Below are 18636 nucleotides of genomic sequence, written 5' to 3'. Positions count from 1 at the left end.
TAATAATTGTCTTTATTGTCTAGACACATCCATAACAACCACCGAACCGAAGTAGACTATCGTACAATCGGCGCGAACTGAAAACAGCTAATGACAGTCAGAATCTCGTTGAAATTCGAATGAGTATAATAAAATTGTCGAATGTATATTTTTCTACATTTTTTAAAAGAAGATATTTTCAATACTTTTTACGATACATCTATTCATCTAACTTTGAGCAATTTTGAATCCTCGTGGAGATAAGTACAAAACTGATCGGTTCCTTTCGATAGCTTCCGTGCAATTTCGCGCCGAATGAACTTCGCCAATTTTATTCCAATCAGAAGATAAAAAAGATCCTATCCTGCAACTGTTTTATCTATCGTTGTTAACTTATCGTTAGCTCATTATTTGCAATAAGAGATGATGGTATTTGCCACGATGTGGCGCGCAAGACAGCACCTCCAACTATTTCCGGCCGTGAAAATATGGCACGGCGATAATAACATAAAGTTGGTTTTTGTCACGGATTTATGTAGAATTTTATCGGCGAGCGCTATCGAATATCTATAAGCTGTCATCTGTGGAGTATGTACGTTTGACGTGCGTTCATTTGCAACGTTGGAAAATTGGGATCGGTGACGGAGCGACCTAAATATGAGCACCGACGTGTTACCCTCCTGACACTGTGAACAACGCCAGATAAAAGGTATATCGTAAATGTAAATCGCATCGTGGCTGTTTCTCGCTCGAATGCCTATACTCTTCTTCGTCTCTGATCAAACAGCTGAGATCAATCGCAATTTCGACTCTCCTCGAATATGTCGTGGGATGCGCGCTCGCGTTTTTCTTCACGTGCGTCCCATCGCACGGATTACGTCACTTTGCTACGTGTTCAACGAAGTCGAGGATATCTGTTTGGATATACATAAGAGTTAACTGTTTTCAATACAATGAGACTTTTGAAATTTGCATTCCTATATATCTTCGATTTCAGCTGCTACGATCCCAAAACCTGTGTGACTTTGCATCTTATATTTGGTAATTATATAATTTGACAATGACAATGATTTGATTATGTATGATGTATATTTATGTATATAGCAGGTAATATTAAATTATTTGATAATATTTCTTTTTTTATCTAATATATTTATATCACATTCTGTGGTTTCATCTCAGAAAATTTAAAGTATACAAATGTATCAAAACATTAGTTGCAATGAATTGTACATAGCATATTATGAAAGCTGTTCGAATAATTTAAATTGATAGGCACTTTATTGTTTTTTTATTAGTAGTAGATACATTGTAATAGTAGATATATTTTTTAGATAACAAGATTTAGTAGAATTTATTCATGAAATGAATAAAAGTTATAATTTCAAATATTTTACATACTTGTTAGCTATTGAAATTTTACTTAAATTTTATTCAACATACTGAATTTTTTGTATGGAATCCTCTAAATTGTCAACTTTTTCTTGACATAATTAGCAACTAATAAAAATAAATGATTAAGAAATCAAAAAACATTAGAATAATTAAAAACATGAATAATTTTCAATAATGAATTTGTGATTTTACTTAACAAATAAGAAAAATAACAGCACAATTACTTGTAGAAATATCCTGTATATAATAATGAATGTATCAACAATGATTATATTACAAAAAATGGGATGCAAGATTTTTAATATTATTAAAGTAACACTTACATTTTTTTAAATTTTTTAATAGTACTGACACTTTTATTGACACTTTTACAATAAAAAATTGAAATAAGCTGCATAGTATTTGATGTTGCTTTTACTGAGTATTTGTATAGAAATGATGAGGAATGTGGAAAGTCTGGTCTGCGTCGAGACTTAATGCAATTAGTTTACCCCAGTCTAGACCCTATCCAATTAGATATAGAAAATGAGAGCAGCGGGTGATACTGTGTTTTGTCATATTAGAAAAATTTTCACTGCCATTGACTTTAACAGTTATCCATTGTTAAAGTGCATTTACAGTTAATTTTGCATAGAAAACAAATAATGCATTGGTTTGTGTTGTTTCTATTTGCACAGTGCATAATGTCAGGTGCATCTGAGGAGCCCTCAGATGCAATGGAAGGCAGCCTTCCTAAAGCTGCCTTACATACGAAAGAAACATGTGAACAGAATAAGAATCAACTGGAATCCCTCAAGGAAATTATGATGAGGAATCAACAAAGTTTAAAAAAGAAAGAGGAGGAAGTCCAGGTAATAAATTATAAAAATAATGCATTTCAAATTTTTTTTTAATATAAAATATTTTTTGCTTAATTATATAAGTATATTTCTTATTTTTATATTTAAAAGGAATATGCACGAAGATTATCAAAAATCAAATCCAGAGCTAAAATGTCACGTCGTAGTAAAGAAGGAGCTTCAGCATCTAAAGACACAGTGCATTCACATAAGACTGAATCTGTGGCAAAGGATACAACAGATGATGTAATCGATGACATAAGTCAAGCAAAAACCCCAAAAGCAAAATCTTCTTTACTTCAACGAAAATTGGCAGAAAATAGGAAAGCATTTGAGCAACGTAATAAAGAGCTGACAGAAACAAAACGAGTAATGGAGGAAAAAGTGGAAGCTATTAGGCAACAATTGGATGAAACAAATTTAGCATCAATGGAATATAAGGATCAACTGGCTATCACACCAATTAGGCCTTTTGTAATCACGACAGAAGTAAGTTTTATAATATAATCTCTTAAATATATATTTTTTATCTTTAAATAACCTATCGCTTTAAATTATGATAATCTATCTCTACAATTATATTAACATATATAACAAAAAGAAAAGAGTTGTCACTATTTGGAAAAATAATTTCTAACGAAAAATTTAATAAAAGTAATATGTGTTAAAGATTATTCACTCATTTCTATCTTTTAATTTAAGGTGACACCAGTTCAAATTCAGGACATTCAAGAAAAAGAGAAAAAGATTATGGATTTGAATAGCAAAATTGTTGAATTGGAAGCTACCATCCTAGACCTTCAAGAAAATTTAAAGGAGAAGGATTCTGTGATTGATTCTAAAACGAAAGCAGTGACTCTCATGTCCGCGGACCTTTCTAGAAGGGGTAAAACGACATTAGACACTCTCGAAGATACAAAAGACGAAATGCGAACGATGCAGGAAAATTTTATTCTGATAGAAACTTCTTTGAAAGATAAGAATATCAATCTGTTAAAACAGTTGCAAGAAAGAGATAACAAAATATCGGAATTGGAACACACAATTAATAGGTAATATATTTTAATAATATGTACATTATGAAATTAAGTAACATTTATTTCAAGCTAAATGAATAACTTTGATGATTGAAGAATAGAAGTTTAAATTTTATGTTATCAAACAAAATTATAAAATATTTCACAATTTCTTATCAGCTAATACAATTTGATTATGTATTGATATATATTAAAATATTAAATATTATCTTATATCATCTTAATACTTTTTTCATTTAAAGTTATTTTAAAATATTTTATATTTTTCGAATTATTTTATATATATATTATTTAGATTCGATGAGCAGCTTAAAGAACAGAAAATAGCTGAATCAGCAACTGTTGATTTCTCGCGTTCTACTATGGATACTTTAGCGGAGACTAAAGACGCGATGAAATCGATGCAGGAAAATTTCGTTCTTATTGAATCCTCATTGAAATTGAAGAACGATAATCTTCTTCAGCAATTGGAGGAGTATGAAGTGAAATTGGCGGAAGCCAAAGAAAGAATTTTTCAATTAGAATCGGGCGCTGGTATAGTGACAACACCAGCAGTCGAGGATCTACAATTTAGAATAGAGAAATTAGAGCAGAATAATCGACAGCTTCTCGATGAAAAGTACGAATTGCAAAAAAATGTAGCCGAGTTACAGGATAAAATTATTGCTAGCAAATCAGTTCAAAGTAATGGTACAATTATCGAAAAAGATAATAGAATAACAGAGCTTGAAAATTTGATAGAAGAACTTAAACAATCGAACGAATTGCTGAAAAAAGAATCAAAGACCGAATTACAGAAACAAATGACTGAATTGTCATCTAGAAACGAAGAAGATTCTAACAAGATTACTGACCTCGAGAAGCAAGTACATAAACTGGAAACAGAGAAGAACAACTTGACAGCAAGATTGTCAGCCGAACGAACGGTACCTAAAGAAGATGATATAGTGGTAAAATTGACAAAGGAATTGGAAGATTTAAATAAAAGCATGATCAAATTAAAAGCCCAACACAGAAGTAAAGTGAAAAATCTGCAAAAACAATTGGAGGACTTTAAAATGGTAAGAGTTTATTACAATATTTATTTCTAGATCTATTTAGTGACAAAGAAAATTTTATTAATATAATTATTAAGAAATAAATTGTTATATTTTTTTCACTTAATATCTGCATTTTCTATGGAATAACTTCATTGAATATTTAATAAAAATGCAATTATTTAGTTTTTTCTGTTGGAACTATATTGATCAATTAGGATATATCTGCAGATTTTTATATTTATAAAAATAAGAATATGTGCGTTGTATATAGGTATCCGATACGAATGCAGAACTTGTTAAATTGGGCAATCAAGTAGCATTATTGGAGGAGGAGAAAGGTAACCTTCAGCTGAGTCTGGTAGACTTTGACGAGCTTAAAGGTAGGAACCAGGACAAACGTTTTATCGCTGACGTTTCCGTTGTCCTAGTTATATTACCGGATTTCCAATGCGATTTGTTTAATATTTTTTATCGAGACAGCCTGTTTTCCACACAGCCCTGTTTCCTTTGTGAAAAGCATTTATCCTAGTTGCTATAATTACATGTATATATATCTTTTACAACAAAATGATATACGAATAAGCTGTAGTGATAAATCATATCAATTTTATTATGAACGTGGTCGCGAGTATAGAAATATAAAATATCACATTACACAAATTTTATTTGCAAGTACTTAAAAAAAACTGTACTTGGAAAATATTTTTTAAGGCTGATTTCTGGTGATGGAATCTTTTCTCTTTGCTAATAGTTTTGTATGTTGCAATTATTGAAACGTTTATAGAGAGAAAATACTAATTAATGAAATTTTCTTGTGAATATTTCTTGATGATTAAATATAACATGGTACCTACTTTACTTGTCAAAGTTTGCTGCATATTTATCCATAGTTTATCCATAGAAGTAGATTTATTATAATATCTATTTATCATACCTACATTTTCTTATTATTTTTATAAATAATTAATTTGCATGAATTGCAATAACTATATTGAATTTTTTCTGTGGCTTTGCAATTGCAATATTCGCTTTTAATGAAATAAAAATCACAAATACTTTTTGCATATGATTAATTTTTAATTGAGATATATGATGCTAACAATTAAATATACAATAAAGTAAATTAAATAAATCTTGGCTTTCCAAAGTGCTTGAGGCTTTAAATGGGTAGAAAGAAGAAATATTTTTTAAAAAGAAAGAAAAAAATGTTCTAGAAGAAGATACATGCCATCAGCAGATTTATGATTTGGAAGTATAGAAAAGATATTTTTTTAATAAAATGTGTAATATTATTATATGTATGTATACATATGAATGTGTACCAAAATATTAATTTTTATTATTAATTTAATTGCTCCTTTTAAATAAAATATTAAGCTGTTCAATATTTGTACTAATTTTAATATTTTTAATTTTTAAGATTAATGCAGCTAGAACGTTTAAGTGTATGTAAATGTATATTGCTTTAAGAATCTGTTGTTGGTTTTATCTTTTTCTTTTGTCTCAATTTTTTGAAACAATTTACATGGCGAGATAATTAACAGATTGTATTAAAAAAAAGATTTTATTTTTGAAAAATTTGCTGTGAGCATTTAATAATTACTTGCTTTAATTAAGCTTTCTATGAACGAAACTGAAATTGCACGTATGTTATCGGCAAATTGTACGATCTGCACAGCCTCAGCAGGAGATTGGCAAGAACGTGTTGCTGACCTGGAAAGTAAGGTTTCATCTCAGACAAAAGAAATACAGATGCATATTGATGCAATCGCCACCTTAGAGAATCAAAAGTTAGATCTAATGCAAGGTAATTTGTCATATCAAATAGTTTCTCTCTGTGCAGAATAAGCTATACATTTTGTGTAGATAGATTAACTAATTTTTTAAATATTGAGTTGTATATTACATTTTAATAGAACTCTATAAAGATTTTATAATTTATATATTAATAGTTTATATTATATTCTGCTTTCTTTGATAGCATGTCAATTGCTTTCTGTCTTTTTCTCTCTCCTGTTTTTTCTGTAATGATATTAATATACTTCTAATATATATATAATATTATTTAATAAGTATTAAGAATTAGCATATTTAACAAATTAATTACATATTTTCTTTCAGAACTTCACACAGTGAAGCAGGAAATTTTGACATTAGAAGCTGAGAATGCAGAATCCGAAAATCTTAGAGTGACTGCAGAAATGAAAATTGTTGAGCTAGAGGAACAATTGGAAGCTGTACATAAAGAACAAAGCGAAAGTAAATTTGAGTCTCTATCCGAGTCTGAGTATCATGAACTTTTGAAAAAGCTCGACGTTCTGACACAGGAAAATTCAGAATTATATAGTAAATTAAACAAAATGGAGGAAAAGGGTGCTTCGGATACCGGCTCAACAGAATCCTTTGAAACCATTCAAGTAAACGACAGAAATGATTTTTTGAAAAAGATCGAAGATTTAGAGCAGAAGAATAATGAATTAATGCTCAAGTTAACAAAGTTAGAAGAGAAAGACGGCTCGCATGCTGGCTCGACGGAATCCTTCGAAACCATAAACGATACAGATCGCAGTGATCTGTTAAAGAAAATTGAACAATTAACCCAGGAAAATAGTGATTTAACTATGAAATTGAGCAGATTTGAAGAGAAGGGATCGTCCGATACGGGCTCCACGGAATCTTTTGAGCGTATTCCGGAACATAACGACAATATAACAAAGATTGAATTACTTACTCAGGAGAATAACGAGCTCGTTATTAAACTTACGAAACTGGAAGAACAGTTAAGTCAAATAGAATGTAGCGCTCAGTTAAATGTCTCTAAGATTGATAGCAGTTCAGAGACACTTAAAGATGATAGCAGCTTACGATTGCAAATTGAGACTCTCACACAGGAACATGATAATTTAATGGCAGATGTTGCTAAGTTCAAGACACAAGTAGGAGATCTGATGGAAGAAAATAACAGGTTGCAGGATCGTATAGAAACATTGACAGCGGAGAATATTGAATTAGTTATAAATCGCACAAAATTAGAGGAGCATCTCGAAACGCAATTGTCTTCTCAAATGTCAGTTCAGATAATAGAATATACTGATCAAATTAAAATTTTAATGGACAGGCAACAGGTTCTTGAAAAGGAGCTGACACAGTTGCGAGAAGCTTCGGTAGAGCAGTCAGTTAACATAACATCATGTGAAACTGATGATGCAAAGTCTAAAATTGTGACATTGGAGAAAGAAAATATGCAGATGATAATGACTATTTCACAGCTCGAGGGACAAATTGACAATCAGAAAGAAGAATTGAATAAAATTATTAGAGAGAAGGAAGAGTTGAATCTAAAGCTCGAACATATGGCTTGTGAGGATTTCTCCAGAGAAAGATTAGAGCTTATTGATAAATTGGAGAAATTAAATCAGGAGAAAGAAAATGTAATTCATGAAAGGCAGGAGTTGCATGAACAAATTAACACTCTTTTACAGAAATCATCTGATGAAATGTCAGAGACTCGAAAGTCAGAAGAAGCTGCTTGTCAGGAATCTCAAACTATGATTGTAGCATCCCTGGAAAAAGAACTTGAGAATAATAAAGTATTAATCGTGGAATATAAAAATCAGGTAGAAGAGATGAATATGAAATTGCAGAGTATGGAGGTAGAGTTGCAGAAAAAAGCTGAACAATTACTAGGATATGAGGCGTCGAATGAAAAAGTCGAGAGTTTGCAACACGAATTGAAAAATATGTTTGTTACTGCGGAGGAATGGAAATTTAAATTTGATGATATGCTAAAAATGTTCCAAACTATGGAGCAAAAGAAGATTTCCATAGAAAACGCCTTTACGACGCTGGAAAATGATAATAAAGAACTGTTAGAAATGATAAAGGAAAAAGATGCAGCAACTTCTATTTTACAAGAACAGTTTCAAGGCACTATAAACTTACTTGAAACAAAATTAGAAGATGAAGTAGCGAATGTGACTGCAAAAGAACATGAAATAACGGTCTTGAAAACAGAAATTGAAAAGAAAGATCAAGAATTGCATACTAAATATGTGCAGTTGCAAAATGGAATGATTACTATAGACAATTTGCAAGACGAGTTGTACAATTATTCGATTAAGCTTAAAGAAAATGAGGCTGCTCTATCGTCATCATTAGGAGAGATTGTGAGACTCAATGACATAGTAAGGGAGAAAGAAGAGGATATTCATATTCTAAAAAACAATATTAGCAAAATTACTGAAGCATTAGGATGGTCTAAGTCTTTAGAAGATTTTAATGAAATATTAGAGAGTTTGCGAAATAAAGAAACAAGTTATATTGAATTACAGGATAAGCACAAAGAAATTTCAAGGGAAAATAGTGAGCTATTGCAAAAGATTGAAGATACATCAAAGGATAATGAGAATATTAAAAATGAATTAATTAAAAAGGAACAGGAAATAAACAGTTTGTTAATGGATAAAAAAGAGTTGGATGCACAAATTGAAGAAATCAAGAACGATAAGACTGAAACTGAAAAACGACTTTGGGAATTACAGAAAATTTTGGAGAATCAAACTACATATGCTGAAAATATGCAATCGGAGCTAACAAGTGAGTACAAGCAGATGGAACGGCTTAAACTTAATCATACAGAGGAAATGGCAATGCTTAATACAAGATTAGAAAATGTCATTGAAGAATTAGTCGAAAAAATACAAGAAAATGACGCTATGAAAGCTAAGTTAGAAGAAAAGCAAAACTTACTTGATAAAAGTGTCACAGAAGAGATGAAGACTATCTTGGAGAGCAAAGTCGCGGATTTAGAACAAAAGCTTTCAGAAACGGAGAATAAGCTTCAGATGCAATCTGAAAAAATGAAAAAGATTGTGGCGACTTTTAATAAAAAGAAAATCGCGTGTCAAGAACTTGAAGCACGCGTTGCCGAGTTAGAGGAGAAATGGACGACGGAAAAAGATGAGAAAGAAGTTAAAAACAAACAGATACAGGAGGTGGAGATTTCCATGCGAGAAAAAGACAATAAGATTGCCGACTTGGAAGAGAAATTGTTGCAGACGAAGAACGACACTGCGGAGGCTCTTGCAAATTCTGAAAAATTCGCAAAAGAATCGACCAGTTTGAAAGAAAAAATGGCAGTATTGATGGAACACAATACAGAGATGGGTGAGGAGATTGAGAGGCAACGTACAGAGATAGAACGCACCTCTCGTGAAGTGGTGGCGGAGAAAACAGCGAGAGAGAATGTTATTGCAGAACTCCACAAACTCTATGAACGCTATGAACTCTACAAACAAACTACTATCAAGGAAGCCGAACAGAAACAAGCAATTCTAGATGAGATAAAAGATGAGGCGCGAGAACTCAGTGTGCGTATGCAAGTAATGGAGACCGAATACGTGGGACAGCTTGCCACAATAAAGCACTTGCAGGCGGAAAACGGTCTCTTGTCATCCAAACAAGCGCAGATGGACGAGAAATTAGAAAACGCCGAGAAGGAATCAGAAGACCGTCGTGTGTTGATCGAGCAGTTACAGAAAGAGATTGTGACTATGACGGTATCTGTGCAGACTTCAGAACAGGATGTAAGAGAGGATGACGCAGAGAGGATTGCGCAACATTGCGACCATTCCGAGCAATGTCAAAATTTGGTACAAGCGTTGGAGGCACGTTTACAGGAGCGTCAAGCAGAGATTGAAAATCTAAATAACGAATTAGCTAATTCATACGGCAATATTGTATTACTCCACGATGAGTCTCAGAGATATAATGATATGATGATGCAGACTGCTCAGGAACGTTTTAATCAATCACTTATGGACCAAACGAATACGTTACAACAGGAAATTGATGCCTTGAGGACGGAAAAATCCATAAGCGAACGAAAAGTATCGGAATTGGAATCTAAATTGGAAGAATATAAACGTAAGAACGAGGAATGTAAAATTGAAACTCCGGAAACAGCTGAAACATCTGTCACCGAGAGCCAGCGACAACATGAGGATACTTTGCAATCGTTTGATTCTGCAAAAATCCTTGATACATCTATTGTTTTAGATAATAAGAAAGAAATAGAGCGATTGCAGAGTTTATTAAACGAGAAAGAGAATCAATGTTCTGAGCACGTGAAAGAAATCGATCTTTTACTTAAGAATATAGAGGAAGGAAAATTGCATATCCAAGACTTGCAGAATCAATTTGAGAATTCACGAAGCGAGTTGAAGAAGATAGAACATCTTTTTTCTGAGAAGAACGCGCAGCTGGAATCATTAAATGCAGAATTAGATAAAGCTACTTTTCAATTGAATGAACTCAAAGTGTTGCAGGAACAGTATCATATCACTGAAGCGGAATTGGAAAGATTACGACAACTTGTGGTTGAAAAGACTGTGCAGGCAGATTCATTGATTACAGAATTAAATGCCGTAAATCAACAAACGACTATGCAGTCACAGCAATATGCCGAATTAGAAACTAGTCTGCGAACAGAAGTCTCGCTTAAAGACATCGAAATCACTGCAATAAAAACAGAATTGGCTTCCACAAAAGAGATTGTGCGAACATTAATAATGGAACAAGAGCAGCAAAATCATATCTTGGAATCGTACAAACTTCAAATTGATAATCTGATAACAGAAGCAAAGAATGATTCAATACAAGAAATAAGTCAGCGTAATCTACAGACTGAACTGGAGAATGCTTTACAAGAGAGAGATCAGGCACAAGTACTCGTCGCGAATCTTACACGAGCTTTAGATGATTTACAACAGAGTCTTCAGAAATCGAAAATACACAAAGACAGTTTAAAGGAGTTGAGTCTTATAGAAAAAACAACCATTCAACAGGTATCAGGACAAGTTCTTACAGCTATTGAAGAACCGATTAATAAACAGGAATCCGTGCAGTTGACACAATCTTCCATTGAAAAAGAAATACAAGATACTCAGATAGATATTGGTTCAGGTTGGGATTCGTCTGAGCCACTTAATGTCGATGAGGAATGGGGTTGGAATACAGAGGACACTCAATTGATTAATGATCTCAGTGTGATGCCAGTAATCCCGCGCGTCGAAACGCAATTACGCGTACAAATAGAAGACTTGCAAGACAAAATAAAAAATCTGGAAGTGCAGAATGTTAAGATTGCCGAAGAGAGTAAAGTAATACAGATAAAGAATGGTAAGTTGGTGAAAAAATTGAAGGAATATAAGGTGCAGATAGAGAGTTTGCAACAACAATTGAAGATGCAGAAGCAGGCTGACAGCTTTTTCGATCTGGATACGGCAATCGAAGAGGAGTTAAAAACACAGATCGCCAATTTGGAGAAAGCTCTTAACGAAATTAAAGAGGAAAAGAAAAATATTACTGCTGAGAAAGAGGTTTTACTGAAACGACTTGATGTGATAGTGTCGGCTAATGAAAGGTACATGGAGATGAAAGAGAGGCAGGATATGGAAGTTGAGGTATTGCGTATTCAGAATAAGGAACTGGATAATAAAGTGCAATCTTTAGAATGGCGATTACAGGAAAATGCAACTGATGTTACCTCTTTTTCACAACAAGAAGATCAAGTTGATCCATCACATCATGAAGCCGATAAATTTACCACACACAATCAGCCCCAGGAAAAATCAATGGAATCTATTTACAATTTCGAAATGATGTCGAAAAAATACCAGGAGGAAATAGACGATTTGAAGGACAAATTGGAAGCGCTCGCGGCAGAGAACGAACAGTTGCAGCACTTATTAGAAGAACAAAAAGCGGTGATGGCGAATTTGGAACCGAAGAGTATTGATAAATCTGGAGAACTTGAAGAGATGTTAGAGGAAGCGAATAGACAAATTCTTGCACTTCAAGCCTCTCTAATGAATACGAAGAAAGAATACAATGCGCTCAGGGAGGAATACGAGCAAAGTCGAATAAATGCGGATGCTTACGCGACAAGAATGCAACAAGACAACGATTTTCTCAAAACTGAATTTATGGAGAAAATAGAGAGATTAGAAACGGAGATAAATAATTTACAGAAAGCTTCAGAAGAGAAGGAAGACAAGATTAATGCTCTAATGAATTCAGAAGAAAAACTTTCAACCGTCAATACATCTTTAATAGAAATTACGGAGCTGCTTAATGTTAGAGTTCAAGAAGTCGCTGATTTGAAGCAAGAGCTTCAAGTTCAGTACGTAGAAAGACAACAAGCTGAGGCGACGCTACAATCGGATATACAAAATTTGACGAGAGAACTAGACGAGAGGAAACAAGAATTGACGATCTTGAAGGAAGCATTTTCTAACAAAGAACACGAGCTAATTCAGCAAAAGAGTGTAGAAACAGTGAATGTTATTGTTAGTGAAGCTACTCAAGAATTAGTCCAGAAGCATGCGATAGAGATTGAAGGAAAAGATAAGGAATTGCGTGATCTAATGGAAAAATTGACGGCAATGCAAACGACGGTCGATGAGTATATCTTGAAATTGCAAGATAGCGCGGGTAAATTGGAGATGCAACAACAACAAATCGTATATTTGAAGGAGGATTTAACAGAACGAAATTCAATAATCGGAGCTACTCAAGCTGAGGCAAATTTATTGAATGAAAAATTGCGAGAGAAACAACAGGAATTGATACAATACGAAGAAGAAAAAACCACGCTCATAACAAAAATAGGATACTTAGCGGACATTCAGCTTCTGCAGAATCAATTGAATAACACAGAAGCAACCACAGTTAATCTACAAGAATACAATTCGCATATTCATAGTTTGCAACAAGAAATTCAAATTCTAAAATCAGAGAAAGAATCAATCTTGCTGCAGTACGATCAGGAGACGAAGGCGTATCAGACTCATTTGGAAAAGGATAAAGAGCAGATTGATGCTTTAAAGCAAGATTTACGAGAGAAGACCGAGCAATTGCATTACGTGAATACGCAATTATGCGCCAAGGAGAATGATTTAGAAGGAATCAAAGCCATGATGACTGATAAGGATTCTTTGCTGGAGACCGTGAGTCAAGAATTGAATGAAAAACGAGCTGAATTAGAGGAATTGCGCAATAAGCAATCGCAGAATTCCCAGATGATTGACAGTCCTCCTTTTAACAACGGCAACGACGATGATGCGGAGTTGCAAAGCACTATAAACGAGCTAAAGGCGCAGATGGAAATTAAACAGCAAGAACTGGAACATCTGAAATACGTTTTAAGCGAGAATACGTATCCTACAATCATTCAGCAAATGCAAGATAGAATTAATTGTCTGTATAACGAAAAAGCTACATTGGAAGCTTCTTTACAAGTAACTACGCAGACTTTAACGGAGAAGCAGGACCAAGTAAATGTTTTGACACATCGCATTAACAACCAGAACCAGGAGCATATTTTCAAGGAAGAAGTCAATTCGCTTCTTAGAGACCGAAGATCCGCGCATGATCAAGAAGAAATCGTTAGATTGCAGAATGAGCTGCACGCGAAGGAACAAGAAATCAATGAACTGAAATATGTTATAGCCGAGAAAGACTCGCAATTGTGTCTGCAAGCCAGTATGGAGCCGCAATCGGACGAGTTTGAATTACGCGAAACTATGCAGAGGCTAACAGGAGAGTTATACGGCAAGGAGCAGGAAGTGCAAGCATTAAAGACAACTATTGTGGAACTACAAGAGAAAATTTTACATCTTAAAAATTTTGAGAGGCTTTCTGAGGAGAGCAGAAATACCATCGAGAGGCTAACTTCGGAAAAAGAACAGAACCGTATCCAGGCTGAAGAATTTCTGAACGACGGGTTTGAATTACGCGAAACTGTGCAGAGACTAACAGGAGAGTTATACGACAAGGGGCAGGAAGTGCAAGCATTAAAGACAACTATCGTGGAATTACAAGAGAAAATTTTACATCTTAAAGATTTTGAGAGGCTTTCTGAGGAGAGCAGAAATGCCATCGAGAAGCTAACTTCGGAAAAAGAACAGATCCGTATTGAAGCTGAAGAATTGCTGAACAACGAGTTGCGAAAAAAAGAATCTGAGATCGATGAAATCAAGCAGAAACTGTCGGAAGAAAATCGAAAGTTACTGGCAGAACTTCAATTGAAAGACCACGATATTGAGAATCTTAAAATACAGTTGGAAGAATTGCAGATAACTGTGAATGCTCAGAGCAATAAATTAGAACAGAAAGAGGATGCATTGACGCATGCAACCGAGGACCTGGCGAAGAAAGAGAGAAGACTGGCCGAACTAAGCATAACCAAAGACACCGAACTTCATAATTTAAAGATGCAGATTCTCGAAAAGGATGCGCGTATAGAAGAACTCTTGGTGTTATCCACCGAAGAGGAGAAACAATTGGACGAGCTGAAGCATACATTGGCAGCTAGTGAGACAGAGATGAATAGGCTGAAAGAATTGTTAGAGCAGAAGGTATCGGAATACGAACTGATTCAGCATGCTTTGAAAAAAGACATGCCGGTTATCGAGGCTGCAGCGCCGAAGAATTCAGAAACCGTTCAAATGGACGACAACAAGGAGACCACTTCCAGCGAATTGGATCTCGCATTATACATGCTGCATCAAAGAGACGTCAGATGCGAAGAGTTGACTCATGAACTGATGCAATTGCTTGAAGAGCGTGATACATTACAGCTGCGATTGTCCAATGTAATTCGAATAAACGAAGAATTGAGGAGGGTAGGTAGCGCTGAAGCGAGCCCAACAAAAGACTTATCATTGGCCTCACAAGCGGTGATTGAACCCCTCGTGGAACAACCTTCACCTTCGAAGTCTGAGGGACCAGTTGAGATCGCGAAAGAAGCCATCGATATCCCGATCGAAGACAAGGAAGCTCTTGCATTGAAGTAAGTAAAATTTCATAATTACAAAATTACAGAAGTACTTCCATACAATACTATCCACGTAGTATTGTAATTAATTTGCATAAAAAGATCTGCGTATTTATATATCATGTTTAGTGCTAAGCATAATTTCTGTAATTCGGTTTATCTACTACAAAAAAATTTAATGCTATCCTTTAGTTATTTTATAGTTATATTTAATATGCTAAATGCCGATGTAAATATAGATTTTGAAAGAAAAATTAAAATTTTTGCGCAAAGTAGACAGTTTTTTATGAAGTCGAGGGTTTTCGAGGACTAATTAAATTTTTCTTCGTCCTAGTCGCTGCTACATTACTCCATTGGCGCGAACAATGATGACGACCTCGATTTAGAACATACGAGTTTTAATTAAGATCATTATGATCTCGTAAAGTCAGAAGTTTCATTATTTTGTCGACCAGTAGAAATTGAAATGCTTCATAGATTATTTATTCTGCAAAGCTCAAGTAATGTTGAAGAATGAAAAATATTTTCGTTCTTCAATAAACTGTCTAAATTTCTCGTTCGCGTATTGTAACTCGCTTGTAGCTCGATATAAGCTAGATTCTTCCTTTAGATTGTCGCAGTTGCATTCAGTCAGTCATACGAAGGACGTGCGATTAAAGGATGAACGAGAGTTAAGACATACGCAACAAATGTCATTATTAGCACACAGAGACGTTTTAAGTACATTGCCGCCTGAAGCAGCCGCGAGGTTGGTCAACGCTAATTATACGCTCTGTAGGTATTCCTTGATGAGTATACAATAACCAGTAAACATCGAATGTACAAAGCTGTGTATCAGTGCAAATAACAAATCGATATTTGTTTACAGCTCGGGATGTTCAGAGTCAGTCGAGTGTGCTTTTAAATTGGTTGTGGGGCAAGAGGTAAAGTATGAATATGTTTTCTATTTTCAGTTCATTAATGTTACATTTTTTATATAAAATCAATGATAATGAACTATTGATTCTATTATTTTCAAATTTTATATACATGTAGCAATTATAATTTCAATATTTTTATATAAGTTCTCACTGTTATGTATGTATATTACGTAGTCAATTTTTAAAATTTACAGTGACAAATTTCACAAGTTTAGTTTCTTTTAAATTTCTAGATTATTTTACAGATATTTCACTGCATGCATTATTAATGAGATGGTCTTACGATTTTATAATTATGAATTTTTAATTGCATAGATAATTGGTTTTATAGAATATTGGTGTCCCTTTGTCTTTTATCATTTAAATTTTAAATTCATAGAGTTTATGCAACTAAACATAAATGAATAAATAATATAATCACATGATGTCTGATTTCAGCACGCCGAAGGTGGTGCATATGTGATGAATGAATAGCGGGAGTCAAACGGCCATCGTTTTTGCCTTCTGAAGACATTCCTGCCAAGTGCCAACTGCCAAGACTTATTTCTGCAGTTAACTAAATGTGTAATGGAGCGATCTGTCGTGTGTATTTTTCAGACAGAAATCGTTTAATCATATGCTAACGATTATAAGGAATTATTTTGCAAGAGTATTACCTGAAAATATTGTCAGGAAAGAAATATTTTTCAAATTACAGAATGTACAGAACTTAGAGGTAGATGGACAGAATTTTTTCTCGTAAAAGTCGTTCCTCTTCGAGAAAGAAAAAATAATATAAGGAGCAGACTTACGTGTATTATAATGTTGTACAGCCGAATTGCATGAGATATATGGTGGAATCGAAAATACTTTAAATAATATATTTCTGCTCTTTTTTTTATTTGATGACTATATTATTTATATGCATATATGCGTCAAAATTATGTTGAAACTCTTCTTCTGTTTTCAATGTGTGTATCTATCTAAAAGTTGCCGTTTGTCAATTTTTTTTGTTAATTAATAATTATGTATTTTCTCTGTGTGAATTATCTACGATTGTCTTCCGGCTTATTGGTGCAATTATAATACTATTATTAGTCTTACATCGAAGCGAAGCTATGCAAGACGAATCATAGATAATACAGACGTAATTCGTGATAATTGTAAATTATTTAATCATTCTATTTCCATAAATTTTGTACAGAGAAAGAAAAGTGTCAATAAATAAATAAATAAAATATATCTGTTTAAAAAAAAAAGACATGACGCGAGAGAGAGAGAGAGAGAGAGAGAGAGAGAGAGAAAGAGAGAGAGAGAGTGCTTTAACGCTATGTTTTATTTATGCTTGTTATGTATTCTTAAAATTGCATAAAATATTTTGGGATGGAATTACAGATTCATGCCATGCAATGTGATTCCTAAGCAGAGAGAGGGGGATTTATCTAACGCTATGTTTTATTTATGCTTGTTATGTATCCTTAAAATTGCATAAAATATTTTGGGATGGAATTACAGATTTATGCCATGCAATGTGATTCCTAAGCAGAAAGAGGGGGACTTATCTGACAATGAGTGTTATTATCTGAGTAACAAAAATAAAGAGATATATAACAGTGAGATTACATATATGATTTGAATAACAAAAGATGATAATATTATTATTATATTTCGGAAATAAAGTAGTTACTGCTATTTCGTAATATATTTAAAAATTCGTAAAATTACAGAGGAAAAGAAAATATAAATATTTTTAGAAAATAGATATAAAGAAAATATTTTATCTATATGTTGTGTTTTATATATATGAGCTCTCAAATTATCATTAATTGGTTTAATTTTAAGATGATTTTCAATAAAATTAAACTCAATCTTCTTTAGAATTAAAAAAAAAGATAAGTATGAAATATTAATGTAATTAATATAAAAGAAGAATATAAAAGATTTATCATGAGCGTGGAAAATTAATAAGTGCACTATTCTGAATAATTCGATTTTTGTATCAATATGCGTTGTGTACGATTTACTAATATAAATAATACACGTGTTCTATATGTGTATCTTTTTTTTTTTTTTTTTTTTTTAGAAGTCTTTATTGTACTGTAGTGTTTTTTTATCAGAGCAACTATAATATTTTCATAATTTTGATTGTAGTTTCAATGGTACTACTTGTATAAAATATTATATTTCTTTTTAAACATATTGCTTTTTCTGCATTTATTTATATGACTAGCTCCAACGACGAGATAATCAAAGGATATTAAAAATAAACAGCTTTCTGAAATTCAGGCGCAAATAAGTAGTTTTTATTTTAAGATGCAATCGACAATTCAATAAAAATAAAGTTTTTATATTTTGTTAGAATATACTCTTAGATAATTTATTCAAATATATATGCAAATATTTACTGTTTATTATCGGACGTTTACGTCATATCTTATAATATACAATTTCACTTGAAATGTATTTTGCGACTTGATCAAGTGCCACGTGCTACGGATTTTTCTTCATTTTCTTCTGACCACTTCTAATAACAATTTCTTTTTAATTTAATAATACTGATAATGAAATATTTTTAATTTATTAAGTTACTCAACTTTTAAGCTCGATGAA

The 18636-nt window shown here is 33.1% G+C and overlaps 1 protein-coding gene across 3 annotated transcripts; it reads left to right on the top strand.

Annotated features, from left to right (window-relative positions):
- Window positions 1-435: 435 nt before the first annotated feature.
- On the top strand, window positions 436-17264 carry LOC140663442 (uncharacterized). 3 transcript variants are annotated; one of them, XM_072887613.1, is made up of 11 exons: window positions 436-688; window positions 2052-2225; window positions 2325-2702; window positions 2916-3265; window positions 3546-4311; window positions 4562-4628; window positions 5969-6097; window positions 6412-15142; window positions 15738-15901; window positions 15996-16050; window positions 16486-17264. In XM_072887613.1, exons 2-11 carry the CDS (start codon window positions 2058-2060, stop codon window positions 16508-16510), a joined length of 10833 nt encoding a protein of 3610 aa, XP_072743714.1. In that variant the 5' UTR covers window positions 436-688; window positions 2052-2057; the 3' UTR covers window positions 16511-17264. The 3 variants fall into 3 exon arrangements, with proteins under 3 accessions (XP_072743714.1, XP_072743713.1, XP_072743712.1); XM_072887612.1 differs by having other exon boundaries at window positions 4562-4670; XM_072887611.1 differs by lacking the exon at window positions 436-688 and having other exon boundaries at window positions 2004-2225; window positions 4562-4670.
- Window positions 17265-18636: the final 1372 nt, after the last annotated feature.

This window comes from Anoplolepis gracilipes, chromosome 3 (genome assembly GCF_047496725.1).
Source record: "Anoplolepis gracilipes chromosome 3, ASM4749672v1, whole genome shotgun sequence".
NCBI classification, from domain to species: Eukaryota; Metazoa; Arthropoda; class Insecta; order Hymenoptera; family Formicidae; genus Anoplolepis; species Anoplolepis gracilipes.
This window is presented reverse-complemented; position numbering and strand designations above follow the sequence as displayed.